Source organism: Siphateles boraxobius, unplaced genomic scaffold (assembly GCF_051911475.1).
Source record: "Siphateles boraxobius isolate OS27281-9 unplaced genomic scaffold, OSU_SipBor_1 84, whole genome shotgun sequence".
NCBI classification, from domain to species: domain Eukaryota; kingdom Metazoa; phylum Chordata; class Actinopteri; order Cypriniformes; family Leuciscidae; genus Siphateles; species Siphateles boraxobius.
The window spans coordinates 2,422,979-2,443,820 of NW_027509213.1; the positions used below are offsets into that span (position 1 = coordinate 2,422,979).

Genomic DNA, 20,842 nt, shown 5'->3' on the forward strand with positions numbered 1-20,842 from the left:
TGAGGAAAGCGAGCGATATATTTTCGTTAACAAATAGAGCCGCCTGCTGGACAGTGAATGAATTACCGTTTGAATCATTTTCTCTCGTTTATTAAACGGCAGCGACATCTAGCGAGAAACGAATGTAACTACAACACCCTGTATGTTCCTGGATCAACATATTTTGTTGCTCCTAGAACGACATTCCTATACGATAACAGTCCGATCCCTAACAATAAGTTATCCCCAAAATCAGACCGAAATGAGAGGTGAATAACACCGACGTAGAAGCACCTAATACTGGGTTTAAGCCTAAACTTGACAGGACTGTACAATTAACTCAAATTTGAATGACGTTTACAGTTTCTGTTCCCCATATTCATACTATAGTATTACAATAGTTACTAACCCTGAACCAACCCCTAAACCTTTGTAGTTAGGCTACCCTATATTAGCCAGTAATTTATTAGGTAAGTACACTGATAAAGTGCAAGCCAAATCTGAAATCATATTCACTCTGCGTGCACTATTTGTTAGATTATTCATATAAGAAATATGCATTCTCAGTTACTTATTCTGGTAATCGCCCTTTAACTGCCATTTGCCTTTTAGAAAGCAAATTTATCCAAACACAATGTAATCTGCTATAGTGAGATGTTCATTTGATGATAATGCGAAGGATACTAATAAATTGTTTATATATCTGTTTATATGCAATGGTGGCCAAAATAATAATCAGAACAGTAAAGTTTTTTAATGTTTTAAAAGAATCTCACCAAGGCTTCATTTACTTGATCCAAAAAACAACAATTTAAAATAACTTTTCTATTTGAATATATTTTAAAATGCAATTTATTTCTGTGTTGTTAAAGCTGAATTTTCAGCATCATTACTTCAATGTCACATGATCCCTCAGAATTTATTTATTTATTATCAATGTTGAAAACATTGTGTACAATTTTATTCAGGATTATTTGATGAATAGAAAGTTAAAAAGAACAGCATTTATCTGTAATAGAATTGATCAAAAGTGACAGTATAGACATTGATTATGTTGCAAAACTATTCTATTACGGATAAATGCTGTTCTTTTAAACTTTCTATTCATCAAATAATCCTGAATAAAATTGTACACAACTGCTTTCAACATTGATAATGTTTCTTGAGCAGTAAATCATCATATTATACTGATTTCTGAAGGATCATGTGACTGAAGAATGGAGTAATGATGCTGAACATTCAGCTTTTATCACAGGAATAAATTAAACTCAATAGAAGTTATTTTAAATTGTACAAATATTTCACAATATTAGTGTTTGCTGTACTTTGGATCACATAAATGAAGCCTTGGTGAGCAGAAGAGGCATTTAAAACAGTAAAAAATATCGTACCGTTCTGGCCTCTACTGTATATACAATTGTATTTATTTTTAGCTCACCATCACATGCAAAATATGACAAAGATGATGTACAATTTCTGGACATTTTTTTTATTCAAAACCATTTAAAACAAAGCATTTTAAGAGTCACTGAATATCCTTCCACTGTTTCAGAACATAACTTAATAAAAATAAAAAAGAGACAAGTTCAGAACACAGCTCTAAAGAAATTGAAGGTTCACATTGTAAATTTATTTAACATTGTTGTCTTAATCATTTTTTTTCTTGTGACAATTTCATTGTAATCTCCCTAAAAAAAGAAAACACAGTATTTCTACGTTTAAATGCTAACAACATGGTGAAAACCCTCCTGAAAACATTTTAGAAACACTCTTAAGCTGCCTTTTGAGAATGTTTGGTGTTTAAAATCCAAAGATAAACCAAGAAAGAAAGAAAGAAAGAGACAGATAGAGAAGCAATAAACAAACTTTAGGACAATATTCTTGCGTTTCGCCAACAGATTTAGCAAGGGCAAACCGTTTTGGCAAGATATAGACGCTTGATTAAAAAATGGGATACAAATGGATATGAATGAAATATAGTAACTCCTGTCAAATCAATCAATACATCAAAAACAAGTCAACTATAAATGTTATTCTTAATATAAAACTTGGTAAAAAATAGTTATTTCAAACTGTACAGTCACCAAGTACATAGAAGGATCAGACACTCATTAGCTTCTCATTTGGCATCACCAGCAGCGTCGACCTTCTGTGCCTAGAGGAAAAGGATCAAAACGGTAAGAAAAAGTCAGTTAAACAGTGATTTGGCGGAGCAATTATCTTACATGCTCCAGTAATTAGTTGGTGTGTTATCTATGCTACTGAACGAAAAGCAGAGGCACCCGAGGGTCTCATTTATGCATCTCTCTTCTAAGTGTCATCTGTGTTGATGGCTCACAATAAAGATTTAAGCAAAGAAGTTTTCAGACAGACCTGGTCTGCCTTGGCGTCTCCGTTTTCAGCAGGGTTGCTGCCCTTCTTCCCCTTGGCTGCCTTCTGTGTGACCAATGACACAAAATATGATTGCAGAAATAATAATACACACCGAACCGCTGGGTTAGGATGTATTCACACTCTACGGTTTGAGGGTTAACAAGTAGGCAAGGCATTTTTTTCATCAATGGAACAAAAATCAATTGCTAAATGGTCATACATACATGCATTTATAAATATACATACACAGTAGTCAACATTTGAAGTGGATCAAAAAGTTAATCAAAGTTGTCCTAAGACAAGAACGGTATTGTTCAAAATTCATGTATAACTTTGGTGAAAGGTTTTGATCCACTTCAAATGTGTAGTCAATTTTCAGTAGTTCAGTACAGTAGTCAATACTGTATATATATATATATATATATATATATATATATATATATATATATATATATATATATATATATATAAATAATATATACACACACACACACAACATCCTTACCTTAGGGGCAGCGGCTTTTTTGGCCTTTGGTTCTGCTTTAGGAGGAGCTGGTTTCTGTAAATCAATTCAGAAATGAATTAGACGAGAAATCAGACAAAGATCCATTTATTGAATGGATCCTAAAGATGATACTTACAGCAGACAACCTCGCGGAGCGTCTTGTTGGCTGCAAAAATAAATAAATAATACAAAATCAATCATGTAACCAAATAATCAAGAGCGAGGGAGCTAATATAAAATGTAAATTATTATATTTACTGAAAAAATAAAAACTTATTATTTGGCAATTATAGTAAATTTATCTTATGGTTGATGTAACTAATATAGGCATACACTAATAATAAGGTCGTTATTCATCAAGCAAAAGCAGGACAAATTTATGCAAAAAACGTTCTTGTGTAATTTTAATGCAGTAATTTATTAAAATTAATTTTAAAAAATATATATACAAATACTATATATTTAAATGGACAAACCTCCTCCTTGCCTTTGGCGGCCTTCTCACCATCAATCTGTAAAATAACAAAACACAAAAACGTTATAGATATAAAATATAAATATATTATTATACATAAACGCATTCGTCGAAATACACAAAATAGAACGTTCTCTGTGACAGTTACAAGGCGTTACGTCACAGGCGATGAGGCGCAGTTATTTTCCATAACGGATGACTTTATTTCTGCTCTGTCTTCCCGCGCATATTCAAATTCAAATCCGGGCTGTCAGTGCGCGCGGGCAAGACGGCTTCCTTTTGTTTGGCCGCATCACTACGCGCCTTTTAAACGATTGAGGGGCGATTCTCAGTGTATAGTTCCTTTGTTTTCGCCACGAAAACACTGTAACTCGCACAAAAGCACATTGAATACTTTAGTGCAATTTTAAAAATTACATTAACAGTCAAAACGGGTATAACTAGTAAGGCACCGTCTTCTAAAGACACAGGTGCTGTAAAGATGGCAGCTTGACGTTTCGGGTAGGCGTTGTGCACATCAACATTGACAGGAGCAGTTTAAACGACACGAAAGAACAGTACAACACATTATTTTAAAAAGATTGACTTGAGGACCGAAAATACACGTTCGCAATCTGATATCAATGCAAAATATTAACTGAGAACAATTTTTTCATGTAAAATTCCAACACAAACACTTATCTGCAGTGTGAAAATGCTAATATCTTAGTTAATGTAAAACCTTATGTTAAGTAATACTAGTAACGTTAATAGTTGGCAGTGGGAGTTCGAGCAGCATCGATAAGACATATGCAAGTTCCCTCCATTTACATTCTCAAGTGATCAGGCGGATCTTACAGGATGTTACAGAATTTGTTTTGCTCGGATAATTAAAGATATAATAATGCACATATAGAGGCTACAGTATTTGTCGTTTTTAAAATGCCCTTCTGGTTTATTTTAAGTTAAACGTCGAGTTTTGTGGTCATGTTTTCGTCATTGCGCGGCAAGACTGACAGTCTGACAGTGAATATGTAAAATCGACTGTCCGCCATTATAAAACAACTACACGATCACAGACCATAACAGCAACAAGAAAATATAAAAATATAGGCACATATGTACAAAATAACAAAATTCGTGATTTTTTTCAGAAATAGAAAATATTGCTGTGCATCCTTACCTTTCTTTTGGGCATCTTGACTGCAGAAAAACCCCGAAAAAATGTCAAAAATCAGAATATTTGTCAAAATAATGTGCTCGCGAGCAACGGAACCGTGCACGCCTCACAGCGTCTCGTGTAAAATACAATAACGGCTGTATATGTTTTATTAAGTTTTTATATTGAAATTTAAGATAGAAACCGGTTTAAACCAGATTTAGCATATTCCGTTCAGCGATTGGCTGCTAGAACTATCACGTATCGTTGGGCGTCGCTTATCTCTTAAAGCAACAATGACAGAATTCCCCGCTCAAGTTTCAGAGCTCAGACTGATGATGATGATGCTTGTCTTGGTGTGAACGGCGCCTCTGCTGGACAGAGTGGAATTACACCGGAAATTTAAAAACCGAATAAAGAGGGAAAAACTGCTAGTCATAACTTCATACACACATACTCATCTCATTTAATTACATTCTTTATACATTTTTATACATTACATTTATATGTATATACTGCCGTACAAAGCAAAGTTTTTTATGTTTTTGAAAGAAGTCTCTTATGCACAACAAAGCTGCATTCATTTAGTTTTAAATAACTGTTTTCTATTTGATTGTATTGTAAAATGTTATTTATTCCTGTGATCAAAGCTGAACGTTCAGCATCATTACTCCAGTCTTCAGTGTCACATGATCCTTCAGAAATCATTATAATATGATGATTTGATGCTCAAGAAACATTTATTATTATTATCAATGTTGAAAACAGTTGTGTAATTTTTTTCAGGATTCTTAGATGAATAAAAAGCTTAAAAATATAGTTTTTTTCTTAAATAAAAATATTTTGTAACATTATACACTACCGTTCAAAAGTTTGGGGTCAGTACGAATTTTGTTGTTGTTGAAGAAATTAATGTTTATTCAGTAAGGACCAAAAGTGACATTAAGACATTTATAATGTAACAAAAGATTCTATTTCAAATAATGCTGTTCTCTTTCACTTTCTGTTCATCAAAGAATCCTGAAAAAAATTGTGCACAACTGTTCAAATGTTGCTAATTATCAGAAATATTTATTGAGCATTAAATCATCATATTAGAATGATTTCTGAAGGATCATGTGACACTGAAGACTGGAGTAATGATGCTGAACATTTAGCTTTGATCCCAGGAATAAATTAGTTTAAAATATATTCAAACAGAAAACAGTTTTTAAATTGTAATATTTCACAGTATTACATTTTTACTGTATTTTGGATCAAATAAATGCAGCCTTGGTGAGCAGAATTAAAAACCTTACCGGTCCCTAACTTTTGAACGACGGTGTATATTTCTAATCCATAAAAGAAGCCCTGTGGTCAATCAAAGTGAATTTATTTGAAGATTTAAGATCAGTTCTATTCACAAACATACATAGACACTGCCCCATAAAACGGGGTGAAACATCCTTCCAGATGTTAAGTATTTACAGATCAGTGAATAAAAGAAGTTCAGAGCTAAGCCACGACAGCCTGGCTGCTTAAATCGTTGAAGAAAGTGTCTCTCTTGTGCTGAAGGGCGTTCAGAAAGCAGCGCACCCTCTCCTCTCGGCTGGCGGTGTAGTTCAGCAGTGCAGTCTGTCGACTCTGGACATCCATGGGCTTTCCATTCCCACGATGCTGCAGGATCTCAGCCACACAGGTGCGATCCGCTTCCATCTGCTGGAGCGCCTGGCTTTCTCTGTGCAGCTGCTGCGCTTTCTACAACACACCAAATATGTGCAGCAAATGAGAATATGAACAACTGCACATGTGTAACATTCATCAAATGTATGCCTTTGCATCCTTACTCAACTTTTCTGTACTTCCTAGAATGATGTCATCAGGAAACCGTTTAGGGAAACATTCATAGTTATGGTTTACAAAAACATAAGCAACAACTGCACATGGTGTAATACAATATCCTGTGTCTTCATGCTGGTCAAAAGGTTCTTAATCATAGAAAGTTGTATTTTTTTTTTTAAATTTATTTACAATATACTAATCTACGAATATAAGTGAGCTAAATACATGAATGGTCCATTCAAAACAATGGGTGTCATTCAGTAATAATTGCGTTGATTATTTCTTATTTGTATGCACAGGAGAACTTCTCACAAAATAAAGTCTGCATAATTCACAACACATGCATACAAATTTGTTATTAACCTTGTTCAAATGTTAATACTTTGAGTATTTTAAATGAGCGACTGCCCGCCCAAACCGTGTCCATTTAAAGGAGAACTCCGGGCAATTTTTAAGTTAATCTTGATCGTTAGACCTTTGTGAGTACTGACTATAGAAAAAAAAACGAACCGGATTGGTGATTGCTACGCGGAGCTGCGACCGCGAATGCCCAGAGCTCCCACCCAGCTAAAACGGCAGCTATGGGGGCATGGACATAAAGAGCGTTTTTGAACCTCTTAACAGACACAAAATGCAATTAAAATGTCTGTCCAACATGAACAGGGACCCTACATGTGAACAATATGCGTTACAACTTAGCCATTGTTTCAACTCACCTAAATAGTCTTTTAGACGGCAAGCTGTAGTCTCGCGCTGCAGTCCCATGCTGTAGCCGGAAAAGGTCAACAATGTCCAGGTGGGAGGAGCGTTGATCATGTGCGACGAGTTATGATCAGAGTTGCTTACAAGTGAAGAAGAAATGGTTCGTGTTTGTGCCTTTCCGAATTGTGACAACAGAATGCGAAAATATAAGAGCTTATATTTTCATCGTCTTCCTTTCCATGACCTCGAGATTCTGCAGTTTGTGGCTAGTTGTATTTCAACTTGATGTGCAAACTCCCGTAGAAGTACTACGCGCTAAAGATTACCGCATTTGCAGTGAACACTTTGACAAGGATGACTACACACACTCAACACAGCGGGGCCGTTTGAAGAAAAATGCCATTCCATGTACGAAGACTCGTCGCACATGATCAACGCTCCTCCCACCTGGACATTGTTGACCTTTTCCGGCTACAGCATGGGACTGCAGCGCGAGACTACAGCTTGCCGTCTAAAAGACTATTTAGGTGAGTTGAAACAATGGCTAAGTTGCTAAACGCATCTTGTTCACATGTAGGGTCCCTGTTCATGTTGGACAGACATTTTAATTGCATTTTGTGTCTGTTAAGAGGCTCAAAAACGCTCTTTATGTCCATGCCCCCATAGCTGCCGTTTAGCTGGGTGGAGCTCTGGGCATTCGCGGTCGCAGCTCCGCGTAGCAAGCACCAATCCGGTTCGTTTTTTTTCTATAGTCAGTACTCACAAAGGTCTGACGATCAAGATTAACTTAAAAATTGCCCGGAGTTCTCCTTTAAGGGATTTCTGCAGAACGTTTCCTTTGCAGCCTGTCATCACTCTCAGCAAACATATAACGCTCTCTATAGACACGCAGCAAGATCTGAGCAATGCCAAATGAGTGATAAAATATCGATGTGGAAAATTAATCTTAACACAATTATAAGGCCACTCAGTGTATATGATTTTTGCATGCATGAAAATTAAAACTGACAGCAGTATTTATTATAAATGATTTATCAGTGCACATCATTATATGTTTTATTCATGTGCCTCACTATCTTGAATCAAGATAACTTCCCCTCTCTCTTGTAGCATCTCTTCGCTTCTCTGATGATGTGTTTACTGGCGTGAGATCCACCAATAGCAAACCACAACCATCCAATCAAACCCCCTATGGACAAAATCAAGCCCCGCACATTTCTTCTCGTCCGAAAAGTCATTTTTTATTCAGATATACGTCACAGTAGAGAAGAAAAGACTATCGCAATTCCTGTTTCATGCCTTAAATTTGAATAAATTCTAATGTGACAGTTATTGGTGAATCATGATTTGTTTGTGAAAACATTAGTACCCAGATTTCACTCACAAATTTGTGTGTATGCACACTTTGTGAATGAGACCCAATGTTTCAAGGAGATAACACAGCAGTTACCCAAGTCAGTGGTTCTCAAACCTGTCCTACGGATGCCTCACCACTGCACATTTTATATGTCTCCCTCATCAGACACACCTAATTCAAGACTTGCAGTCTGTACTAATGAGCTAATAAGTTGAATCAGGTGTGTTAGGTGAGGGAGACATGCAGAATGTGCAGTGGCGAGGGGTCCCTAGGACAGGTTTGAGGACCACTGACCTATGTAATCAATAAATCACCATAAAAACAGGACAACAAAAGAGATCTAGCATACCTGGAGAGATCGATGACTCAGCTGGTACTGCAAAACAGCCTCACACAGATTCCAGAAAGAATATTCTGGCCACAAGACAGACTGGAACACTAGACACGAATATGAGGTCTGTGGAGAATAAGATAATGAAGAAATATGAAAAACATTCATCACTTCAAAGTTGCAGGGGAAGGTGAATATTGAGAACAATATGAGCTTGATGCACAATGGACAAGGCAAATAGATATCCATGAGACCGGTGCCAGACTTTTAGCTGCCATTAGTGTGTTTTGATGGGAAATCTCCTCATTTGCAAAAGCAGTGATGGGAATACTCCGCTCTTTACAGCCTGACTTTATCATACTCGTAGGTAAAAAGAACCAGGGGCATCGCTAGTCACCAGTAAAATAATACTGATTCCTTATGTGTCATTTGAGAAACATGAGTATAATTTCCTCTGATAATATTTCAGCAATCATGTAATGTGTTTATAATCAGAATTAGAGAGGGAAACATCCTAATCTAACCTGTCAAACAGGTTTGCTTTCAGGTCTGAAATTGTTCACAATTCTGTTTGATTCAGTAGGACAGTTCACGCATGCGCTGAAACGTTTGCAGAGGTTTCTCACACTGAAATAGTACGGGATATTTATTCTAATAAAGAAAACAGCGCTGGATGAAGTGGATATTTAAGTATAATACAATGTAGGAAACAAAACTTGCAAACGTTTTCAGTAACACTTTACAATAAGGTTCATTAGATAACAGTTAACTACAGTACATTAGTTAACATGAACTAATAATGAACTTCACTTATACAGCATTTATTAATCTTTGTTAATGTTAATTTGAACATTTACTAATACTTTTTTAAAATCTGGTTAACATTAGTTAATGCACTTTGAACTAACATGAACAAACAATGAACAGCTGTATTTTTATTAACTAACATTAACAAAGATGAACAAATGCAGTAACACATGTATTACTCATGGTTAGTTCATGTTAGTAAAAACGTTAATTAATGTTAACTAATGAACCTTATTGTAAAGTGTTACCATGTATCATTTGTCATCGCCGAAGCAGCTCTTTATTGCGTGTGTAGTTTGTGAATGACTATACTGTGTATATAATGGTAAAGATAATTTGTGACAAAACAGTATTTAAAAAGAAAATTAAAATGTGGGCACACTTTTTCAATGGGGGACCTGTGCCCAGTACTGATGAACGACTAGAAACACCTCTGGAAAGAACCACTGTGATTGTATCTGAATCAAGATTGTTCCAATGTGAATCTATGAAACTATGAATAGCAGCTGAACTCAAATCTTGTATGTTGGTGCAAGTGGCGCATTTGTACGGCACGGCATTGACTAATGCGAATCTCTATTACCTGCCACAGTAGGAAGTCACTCAGGCGCACTTCTCCAGACGTACGGATGAGCAGATCGGGGTTTGGAGAATTACTGCTATACAGACACTCACTGAGAAGCACCTCAGACACATCACTGACAAATCACAGAGAGAAGAAAACAATTACTAACAGTGCTTTACAGGTAATAAAACATGTTTTTTGTTTCCTCACACTTATTTCAAGAAAACTAAGTGAAAAGCATAGTTTACCTGGATTTGATCAGGCCCTGCTCTACTCCCCATGCCATTTCCTTCACAGCATTTGCGATTTCATGTCTTGAGGTGTACGCAAAGCACACATTCAGAAAACACCTGTATAATCAAACAGAGCACCGTCAGCAACAGATGAGATGAATGCAAATGCGTCAGATTCATATCATGCTCTAAAAACACAATGGATGTCTTGTTAACTTTTACACTACCATGCAACAGAGTTTATCTATACTTGTTAGGGGTTGTACGACTTCAGATTTTTAAAAGTGACATTTATGTGATTAAAGTCGCTGTTGACGTCATTCACGATTAAATAAGCTTGAACCTCAAGCTGAGACTCGAACGCGTTTTGCCTTGTGCACGGCATGACACATGACACAAGGCTATTGCTCATACACATCAGCTTATTTTTATTAGTTCTTTAGTCTTTGGGTCTATCGCTATCTTTCTCACAGATTTCTGCTCGTTCTAAATCAGATACAGATAAAGTCGCACAGTAAAGATGACATTTATATGAATGCATTAGTGAGACAGTGATTGTGTGTGAATTAATTCTACCTATCAGCGTCTCTCTACTAATAGTGAAGCTGTGGGTTTTAGTTACTAAGAAGTAAATGCTAAAACTTTTCAGTTTCTAAGCTACTTTATTAATCAATCACAGAACAATGTTGACTACATTTCTGCGATGCTGAATGTTTGTGTGCTTGTGATCTGCATGTGATGCGGAAGCTACTGTCTGTATGTGTGTGTGTGTGTGTGTGTGTGTTACAATGCAGCAGCGCATAAGTTAACAGCGATTAACTTGTGTACACAATAAGCTGTTTAAAACGTGCATTCACCTGATCAATTTTGAGCATCCACATAACCAAACATATCTTGTGGAGCGCTCTCAGGTTATGCATTTATTTGTCATTTTAACTGTTGGAAATTCAGCGTTAAAGTGGACTTCAAAGATTTCTTATCCTGTTGTGCCCTCTATAGGCCATGATCACTAACTAGTTGACGTCAAGCTGAAAGCGTCACGGCAGAGCATTGAAGTCGACTAGTCTGTGCAACACCTAGTACTTGTTTATTGAGTACAGCCGGGGACAGCTAAAATGTATATATATTTTGATACTTGAAGATCTCAAGTTTCAAGTTCATTTTAATTATACAGTACATGTTAAAACAGCAAGCACAGCTGATCAAAGTGCTGAACAACATAAAAAATGAAGAAACACAGACCAAAACAGACATTTATGACAGAAGCTCACAGTGAATTGAAAGCCAAGGAAAAGTGTAATAAAGTGTAATAAAAGTGTAATAAATCTTTTAAGAGATGATTTAAAAATAGTTAAGGACTGTGCTGATCTGATACGCCGGAAGGCTGTTCCACAGCCTAGGGCCGGCAATAGCAAAGGCTCTATCTCCTCTATGCCTTAATCGCGATCTGGGGACAGAGAGAAGTCTCTTATCACCAGACCTCAGATTTCATGTGGTATTGTGTAGATAGAGTAGCTCAGACAAATAGCTCGGTGGCAGATTGTTTAAGGATTTAAAAACATAAAGAAGAATTTTAAACTCAATTGTAAAAAGCACAGGTAGCCAATGCAGACATTTTAAGATTGGAGTAACGTGATCAAATTTACGTTTCCCTTTGAGGAATTTGGAAGCAGCATTTTGCACTAATTGGAGACGAGCGATAGGAGATCTGTATCAAGGTCAAAAGTTATAAGGAAAGCTTCCCTGTCACAAAAAGGAAATAGTATGCAGTGCTTACTTGTTGTGTGCTCTAGTTGACACCACAGATTTGGCAATAACCTGCTGCAGATCTTCAGGAAGTAGAGTCAGGTCTCCCAGCACACGAATACACACACCATGCTTCTCAAGATTCTCCCTAGAAATTACATATGCATTGTACCGATTTTATTTATCCAACCGATAGAAGAATAGATCTTGTGCAGGAGTAACTTACTGCTCATCCAGCAAGCGGCTGAACTTCTGTCTGGCCAGCTCCATCAAGCCATCCACCTCTTGTTTGGCACGCTTGAAGTTCTCAATACTGAATGCATATACTGTCACCTCATGAATACCCAGGTTCAGGCACCAGCGGAGCGTCTATGAGTGGAAACAATGCATATTAAGAGAAAAAGAACACAAGAAATTTCAAAATGAGAGCGTCAAATAAAGGATCAAAGCACAGTTTGTTTTGTTTTTACATGATGTATATGGGATTCAGATATGGTGCATTTGGTGGGAGCTTGTTGCCAGTTTTGTGTCCAATATGCATGATGGTTAGTGTATTGATGGTCTAGAGATTGATTAAAGGTGCAGTAAGCGATTTCTGTGAAATGCTGTTGAAAGTGTATCGGACCGAGCACCAAAACACGCTTGTAGGCAATCAGCAGTAGGGGGTGTGTCCACTCATGATGGCGGAGGAAAGAGAGAGCCAATAAGCAATAGGGGGCATGTCTACCCATGATGGAGGAAAGAGAGCCAATCAGCAGTGGGGGGCGTGTCCACCATGGAGGAGGAAAGAGAGAGAGCCAATCAGCAGTAGGGGGCCTGTCCACTCATGATGGAGGAGGAAAGAGAGAGAGCCAATCAGCAGTAGGGGCGTGTCCACTCATGATGGAGGAAAGAGAGAGAGCCAATCAGCAGTAGGGGGCGTGTCCACCCATGATGGAGGAGGAAAGAGAGAGCCAATCAGCAGTAGGGGGCGTGTCCACCCATGATGGAGGAAAGAGAGAGAGCCAATCAGCAGTGGGGGGCGTGTCCACTCATGATGGAAGAGGAAAGAGAGAGAGCCAATCAGCAGTAGGGGCGTGTCCACTCATGATGGAGGAAAGAGAGAGCGCCAATCAGCAGTAGGGGGCGTGTCCACCCATGATGGAGGAGGAAAGTGAGAGAGCCAATCAGCAGTAGGGGGCGTGTCCACATGATGGAGGAGGAAAGAGAGAGCCAATCAGCAGTAGGGGGCGTGTCCACCCATGATGGAGGAGGAAAGAGAGAGAGACAATCAGCAGTAGGGGGCGTGTCCACCCATGATGGAGGAGGAAAGAGAGAGCCAATCAGCAGTAGGGGGCGTGTCCACCCATGGTGGAGGAGGAAAGAGAGAGAGCCAATCAGCAGTAGGGGGCGTGTCTACCCATGATGGAGGAGGAAAGAGAGAGCCAATCAGTAGTAGGGGGCGTGTCCACCCATGATGGAGGAGGAAAGAGAGAGAGCCAATCAGCAGTAGGGGGCGTGTCCACCCATGATGGAGGAAAGAGAGAGCCAATCAGCAGTAGGGGGCGTGTCCACCCATGATGGAGGAAAGAGCAAATCAGCAGTAGGGGGCGTGTCCACTCATGATGGGGAGGAGAGAGAGAGAGAGAGAGAGAGAGAGAGAGAGAGCAAGAGGGAGATCTGAAGAAAGACTGTAGAAAGAGAGAAGGCTGAGAGACTTTACAAAAGAGACAAGATTAGCGGAATATCTGGAAAAAGAAGGGTTATGATCAGGCAAGAGCTTCAGGACCCGCGTTGATATTAGAAAAGCTTTCCAGCACTGAAGAAACCTTAACGGGAAGGCCTGAAACCGGACGCAGATGTTGCGTTGTTTCTACTCCATACATGAGTAACATTTTGCTGAACCAAGATCTGCTGTTGTTGTAATGTTAGCTCTAGTAACAGGACAGTTTTGAGTGTCAGTGTTTGTCTGGAGCTGCTGGCGACTAACAACACACTCTTGCTTATATATACTCTTGTGTACTGTATGTTCATTTTTTGTTCTTCCTTGTTGTTCGTTTGTCATCTTCATTTTATTTTTCACAAAGCATTAGTTTGCTTTGCTTCAGCTATGATGAAGAGACATCCAATCTTGCATTGTGTGTTTGTGCATTTTGGGAGCGGAGCAATGAAGGGAGGGGTGTGTTTGTTTGGGTTGATTTAAAATATCAAGTGTTTATCAGAAATCGCTCACTTTTCTAACTTTAGTTAGTGTGTAATGTTGCTGTTTGCGCATAAACAACATCAGCAAAATTACAATGCTCAAAGTTCAAAGCAAAGGAAGATTTTTCTTTTTTCTTTTAAAGAAATCGTTTTTTAAGGACTACAACAAACGGCTGGTAGGGAATACACGACATTCCTCTTGGGTTAGTGACATCACCGTTTCTGACATTTTAGTGTTTGTGTGTGAGGTAATTGGAGCTGTTAACACACACACACACACACACACACACACACACACACACACACACACACGCTCTTGAAGCTCCGCCTTCTGTGCCGGGAGCAGAAGCTCATTTGCAATTAAAGGGGCACACACGAAACAACGCGTTTTTACTGACCCTCAAAAAGGGAAAGTTTTAACATGCTTTAAAAAATTATCTGTGGGGTATTTTGAGCTAAAAATTCACATACACATTCTGGGGATATCAGAGACTTATTTTACATCTTGTGAAAAGGGGCATTATACCACCCCTTTAATATGTATTTTATAATGCCTGATGTCAGCCGGTGTTTACAGATATATATAAAGTACAATTAAATGGCCAAAATTTCTGAATTCAAATAATAATAATGTAGATTGTGTAACTGACAGAAGGGGGAGGTAAGATGTCTGTTAATCGCTCAAGCAGTCAAAATGGCCAAATATTTCCTAATAAATCCATGTAGTTTGTCAGTATCTGCAAACTTACCTCCGCCAGTTTCTCAAAGCCCTGTGAGTGGCCCTCCTGCCGCTCCACATGCGTCTTCTGGGCGTAACGCCTATTACCGTCCATGATAAAGGCCACATGTTTGGGCATAGGCCCTGCCTAAGAAACAAAAAGAGTTTAGGGTCATTAGGGAATTAGATGACTATTTCAGAGCAATTCACTGTACAGGCCACAGGGTGATCCTCTGAAACAGGGGTTTTCGATCTTTCAGCGTGTTTACACATGTAGTCTGGTTCGCTTGTTTCGAACCAAAAAATAAAACATTTAGTCCTGGTCCACTTAGCGTTAACATTGGCATTTTAACACCAAACCTAAAGATATAGGGATGTGTTCACAACATGATTGGTCGGGTTTTATTACGTAGCCTATATTTTGTGACAGAACTTACCGAACATCCAAAACAATGCTGTGTTCTGGACTAAAGTTGCTCGTTGTATGTGCGTAGCTAGATATGATGGTATTTTGACCAGCTGAGAACTCGTGAAGAGCTTATAAAGTGTTTAAAGGAGTCAAAACAGCGTCAGGAATCCCTCCGTCACACACACACACACACACACGAAGATCTGCAGTGAGGAGACGTGGTTCTGACGCCTCTACTGAACTGTGATGGGCAACATCACGACTATGATGAGAAAAAACAGGTATGATTGAGTATTCTGTCCTGTTTAGGGCCGCATCTTCTGACATCATGTCCTGTTTTTTGTTCTTTTACATGTTTTTGCTCCGTGTTGCGTTCATATTTCAATCGAACCACACCACAATTCATTTGGAAGCGGACCGAGACTCATCTTTTCAGCGTCTCGTCCGCTTGTTTGGTGTACCAGGGGTCGCTTTAATCCAATCAAACATGACAAGTGTGAACACACCCTAAGATGCCACAGGACCGCAAATATGATCATCCTCATGTGAGGGACACCCATCTTAATATTTAAAAGACATCTATATTTAATAAACACCAAATATATACACTGAAAAAATTATATTAATCTAAAATTAGTTTCTATTAAGTTACATTATTATATATTTTTGTACTCACTATATATACACACACACATATAATTTTTTTTTACAGTTTTTCTCTAGACTTTTCCACGAACTTCCCTTCTCTGATACACACCCTCAGGATGTTGGCAGTGAGCCTTTCTATAAGGGATAATTCCCGCTCTCGAATCCACGACATTGCAGTTGTTTCTGTGAAGAAAAAAAGAAGAGAGTTACTGTCACAATATGTACAATAGTGTGGGAGACCAAACAAGATCAAAAGAAACGGTTAAAAACACATCTTGTGCATGAGTCATAAACAGGCATTTATTATAACCAAACTGACTTATGCACTGCAATTGTACCAATCTAGCTAAATCTTCAACCATTTATATGATTACATAAATGATGTTGATGTCTCAGAATCACGTGCTGGATAGCCAATGCAAACACATATATATTTTCAAAAAACTGAAATAAACAACTGTCTCTATTTCTGAAATGGTCCTCATAGGATAAATAATGTATTAAAATATAAAGTCTTTCATATTTGTCAGCATGAATAAGAAAATATATTGCACACAATACACAACCGTTTTCTCCAAGTAAACATTGCCAATCTGAAACCAATAACACCTTTAACTGTCAGTAAAAAGCGACTCATTTAAATCAACAGAATGAAACGTTAATGAAATCAATATTATTATGATGACTTAAAACTGGTTCCTGGATTTATAGAGACAACAGCGCGCTAACTACCCTAAATATCACGTCATTACAATGTTAAATTAGTACTGTCACTGTCAACACTTTCATTAAAAAAAGGCTTTCATTCAAAGAATGCAAAATCAGCTTGATTTCATGAGTTAATTCGGGGTTTCTAAAGAAATCGTAAAGCTCCAACTCACAACCTGTTTGTGATGACGTCCTCTTCCACTGACAGGAAGTGACGCCACAGAAACGCGACAAGCAAAGCAATCGCCAAAATAAAATTCGAAACGTCTCAGCACAATAAACAATTTTTTTTCGTCCCTTAAAACGTTGCAATTAATACATATAAAATACGTTCGACTTATCTTTGTTGTTGTATTATTTTTTTAAATACTTTTTATTAAATGTAAAAAAGTGCTAGGGGTATAGAAAACAAAACACAAAGGCACACAAATGGGGCAATGAGAAATGATCAAATAAATGTTATACATTTGTGTATGAAAATGCGTTACATTTATTTATTTATTTATTTATTTTAAAATAATTCCGTACTATTAGTGGGGACAATTAAACTAAAATATATTGTGGCAACAGAAAGTCATAAATAAAAACAATCATATATTAACATACCTGTACTTTATACAAGATATAACAAAATCATTGGTTTACAGAAATAAAGTGTGACTTGACCTATTTAGATGACTCTACAAAATAATTATCTAAATGTAGACCATTGTCTAATATTTTGCACATATATTGTAGTCTAAATTAGGAGCACTTTGCATTTTTTAAATTGTATAGAATTATACAGTTCTATTCATCTGAAGCATTAAACGTAGACCTATTTAAGTCACTTTACATTTCATACATTTGCAAACAATCACTTGGAAAATTTTTGGAAATTCATACTAAATTGAAGTGATGAGCTATTTTATTATTATTATTATTTTTTTTTTTACAAAATGTGTAACTAGTTTGCACGTTATTCAATGACTTTCAGTGCTTTGACATTTTACAAGGATTTTGTGTTAGTAATTTGGATAAATTACTTATGTTAAAAATAGTAAAACTATTGTTGAGTTCATCTTACAGAATTATGGTAGCCCATTTCTTAATGCCATAATTTTGACTCTTTATGTCATAATTATGACTTTTTAAGTCATAAGTTTGGCTTAGTGTCATCAATAAACATGAGTATTTCATAATAAAAATCTTATGTGGAGGAAATGGTGTTCCATACGCAACCCATATAATGCACTAATTAGGATTAGCAAGTAATTTCGTACACCGCTAGACTTAAAGGCCCACTGAAGTGCCTTGAAAGGTGCAGCATTATTCAATGTGTCGACATAATTTCCACTGAAACAGGAAGACAGGGCGGGACATACTGAACAGCTCCGCCCCTATTTAAAAATAGCCAATAGCGTTTTGTTTATATCAAGACTCGACCAGTGCCGTTGAGCTAATGCCGTTTCCTCCTAATCTCCTCCATATCGCTTTAAAATACAGCATTCTGTGCAGAATTCAAATGGGTCCGATACATTTTCTGGTTTTGCGAAAAGCGCAGACGATCCTCTCTGTACTGTCGTGTCTCTGGACCGAAGCTGCAGCGGTTCGGGTAACGTATAACCAGACTTCATTCTTCCCAATGGAAATAATCGTTCCCTATCCCCTTTATAGTGCACCATGCCATTCAATTTTACTATGTGCACATTCACAGAAAATAGTAAATGTGTGAACAAGTGACTGATTTCAGCTGCAGCTTCAGCATCTATTTATAATGTAGGGGGCGGAGCTTCTGATTCTAGAAAGCATTTGATTGGACAGAAAATCTGATAAGAAGCTGAGTGATGTTATCAAAATCACTGATCCTGAGCGCTTATATCTTCTTAATGCGAGTTCTGTCACTGTTTTGAAGCACATTAGCTTATAGATAACAGTAAGGCTAACATATTCATACTAAAAGCCAAAAAACTTCCATTTTGATTTCATGGGGACTTTAAATAAAAGAGGGTCAGTATGTAGTATAGTGCGTAGATGTACTGTAGTATGCAGTAAGTATGCCTGCATTCCTTTCTGTTCTAAATGAATTGATTGGGATTCATTTTTGGGATTGGGAAGCGTACACTAGAGGGCGAGCACAAAACAGACTAACAGACAGCCAAGAATCTCGGCAGTGGGAGGAGAAGGAGAAGGAGAAGAAGAAGAACGGGCTCTCGGGCTGTGGGGGGGTGACGGACGGACGGACGGGGCGAGCGTTTTTGTTCCGCTGGTGGATCCAGCTTGAACGGTGAACAGGAGGAACAACACCCCGAAGGAGAGCAGCCCGACCCGCACCAGCAGCCTCGGACGGACAGAGCCCGGAGGAGGAGAGGCTCATTCGGGATCCGAAATAAGGAGCTTTTGTTTCTCTTTCAACTCCTGCGGGTTTGGGGCTCCAGCAGCGGCGGAGGAGACGATCCCTCTCGCCCAGGGAAGAGGCTGGAAGTCGGGGACGCTTCCAGCCTGAAGGGCCGGGCGCCGTGGAGATTGAGCGTCGGGACTTTGGTGAACCCTTTGTGGCTCAGTGGATGGGATGGAGCCGGGACCATCTGGCGCTGGTGGGTTCGGATCTTTTAAGTTGTTTGTGAAGCTTTTAAAATGATACAATGTTTACCCGTGATATTATTGCTAAAAAGATTGTATCACTCTATAATGATGCATTCTAAGGTTCCACATTGTTTCCTTATGGAATGATACATTGCAACGTTCCATTTAGAATGTGCATTGCTAGATGATACCTGGAAATGGATGTATTTGTTGCAGTGTAGGATAACTGATCTGTGCATAAGTGGAAAATGATGAGAGATTGTCCCAGGTCAGGGGTCGTGGGAAGACATGAGGTTGAAGCCCGCCTTCAGCAGATGCAGAAGGGGAAAGTGACCCCAGGGGTCTTTATTGATCCTGCTAAAATGTGGCTCAGGCCAATGTTACCAATTTCACTTCCATTAACAGTATAAATGCACAAGACTGTACGGCATATGACCAGATAAATGATTTTTTATTAGGAGGGATAAAAGCTGCATGGCAGCTGCAGTGGGTTTTAGGAATATGATTTGATTATTATTTTTTCAGAAACATTCGGTTGATTAATTATTCCCAGTTTCGAAGAAAGGCATTTTGAAAGGCAGATGAAGGAAGTTGTCAATTTGACTCACAAGATGTTGCATTGGATGTGTGCAAACTGGTGTTTTATTTCCGAGTTTTTGGTGAATGTGGAAAATTGGGAAATGTTTCAGGTCATAGTTTTCATAGTTTCTTTTTACAGTTCTTTATGTTAAAGAGTTTACTTGGAGATCAAACTTTCTTAAATCTGCCTAGCAGCATGTACAAATCAACTTTTTTTCCTTTTTTTTATTAATTTGAAAAGATTTTTTTCAGGAATGGATTTAATAGCTAACTTGATAATCTTCTTCTTTTTTTCCTCTGCCAATTTTTGCAGTATTTAATACATTAAAGCTGAGTCTGTAATTGTTCTGTGTTGAAATACATACTTCTAGCCCAGTTTAATATACAGAGGCATTTGTATGTTGAAACAGTGTGACTTTGTGACACTTTTAGAACATTGTTTTTTCTTTTTCTTTTGATAATCATGGTCCATTCAAGTCCTCCTGGGAAGTTCGTATTTTAGACTTTAGAGTCACTTTCGTCAGAGCAAGCAAGGTTTTTAAACTCTACTTATAGAAAATCAAGAACAAAGAATGTCCATCAGGTGTGTTTTGCTTTAGGTTAATTTATGAAGCCAAAAAAGCTTCCAGAGCTTCCCACTCATATTTACGTCTTTGTGTTGGCGCTCATGAGCGTTCAAATCGTAAATACGATATTTCTGACATGACTTGACTGCACCACACAATACTGTTTAATTGACTCAACCAATAGTGTGGGACTATCTTTTGTCTGACCAATGGCAGGTGGGCAGGAGTAGGCTTGTTTGAAAACAAACATTATTTTTGCAATTTTATTTTAGTGATGCTAGTGAAACACATCAGTTTTATCCCTTACAATGAATGGACGTTTGTCATTGCAATATCTTTTCAGTAACTCATTTTAAAATGATAGCTTTGGTCTAATGGCATCAGCCATTGAAAAGCCCAGATTGCAAGATTTTGTAGTTTTTCTGACACGGAGAGT

At 38.0% G+C, this 20,842-nt stretch overlaps 3 protein-coding genes across 6 annotated transcripts in view; 1 reads left to right on the forward strand and 2 right to left on the reverse strand.

Annotated features, from left to right (window-relative positions):
* Window positions 1-1,452: 1,452 nt before the first annotated feature.
* Window positions 1,453-4,799, reverse strand: hmgn2 (high mobility group nucleosomal binding domain 2). The gene is made up of 6 exons (XM_077221633.1): window positions 4,495-4,799; window positions 3,334-3,369; window positions 2,994-3,023; window positions 2,858-2,911; window positions 2,353-2,415; window positions 1,453-2,134 (listed from the first exon to the last, which is right to left on the reverse strand). The coding sequence occupies exons 1-6, from the start codon at window positions 4,507-4,509 to the stop codon at window positions 2,099-2,101; spliced, it is 234 nt and encodes a 77-aa protein (XP_077077748.1). The 5' UTR covers window positions 4,510-4,799; the 3' UTR covers window positions 1,453-2,098.
* A 1,026-nt stretch (window positions 4,800-5,825) lies between these two features.
* On the reverse strand, window positions 5,826-16,925 carry dhdds (dehydrodolichyl diphosphate synthase). 3 transcript variants are annotated; one of them, XM_077221632.1, is made up of 9 exons: window positions 16,870-16,925; window positions 16,098-16,171; window positions 14,963-15,079; window positions 12,259-12,401; window positions 12,064-12,180; window positions 10,302-10,403; window positions 10,072-10,186; window positions 8,700-8,807; window positions 5,826-6,207 (listed from the first exon to the last, which is right to left on the reverse strand). In XM_077221632.1, the coding sequence occupies exons 2-9, from the start codon at window positions 16,158-16,160 to the stop codon at window positions 5,965-5,967; spliced, it is 1,008 nt and encodes a 335-aa protein (XP_077077747.1). In that variant the 5' UTR covers window positions 16,161-16,171; window positions 16,870-16,925; the 3' UTR covers window positions 5,826-5,964. The 3 variants fall into 3 exon arrangements, with proteins under 3 accessions (XP_077077747.1, XP_077077746.1, XP_077077745.1); XM_077221631.1 differs by having other exon boundaries at window positions 16,873-16,906; XM_077221630.1 differs by lacking the exon at window positions 16,870-16,925 and adding an exon at window positions 16,618-16,681 and having other exon boundaries at window positions 16,098-16,193.
* Window positions 16,926-18,590: 1,665 nt separating this feature from the next.
* Window positions 18,591-20,842, forward strand: part of ago1 (argonaute RISC component 1) — a 31,365-nt gene continuing 29,113 nt past the window's right edge. For both annotated transcript variants that reach the window (XM_077221587.1, XM_077221588.1), the window contains exon 1: window positions 18,591-19,272. In XM_077221587.1, the coding sequence (XP_077077702.1) occupies window positions 19,248-19,272 (25 nt within the window). In that variant the 5' untranslated portion in view covers window positions 18,591-19,247. The remainder of the gene's footprint in view (window positions 19,273-20,842) is intronic.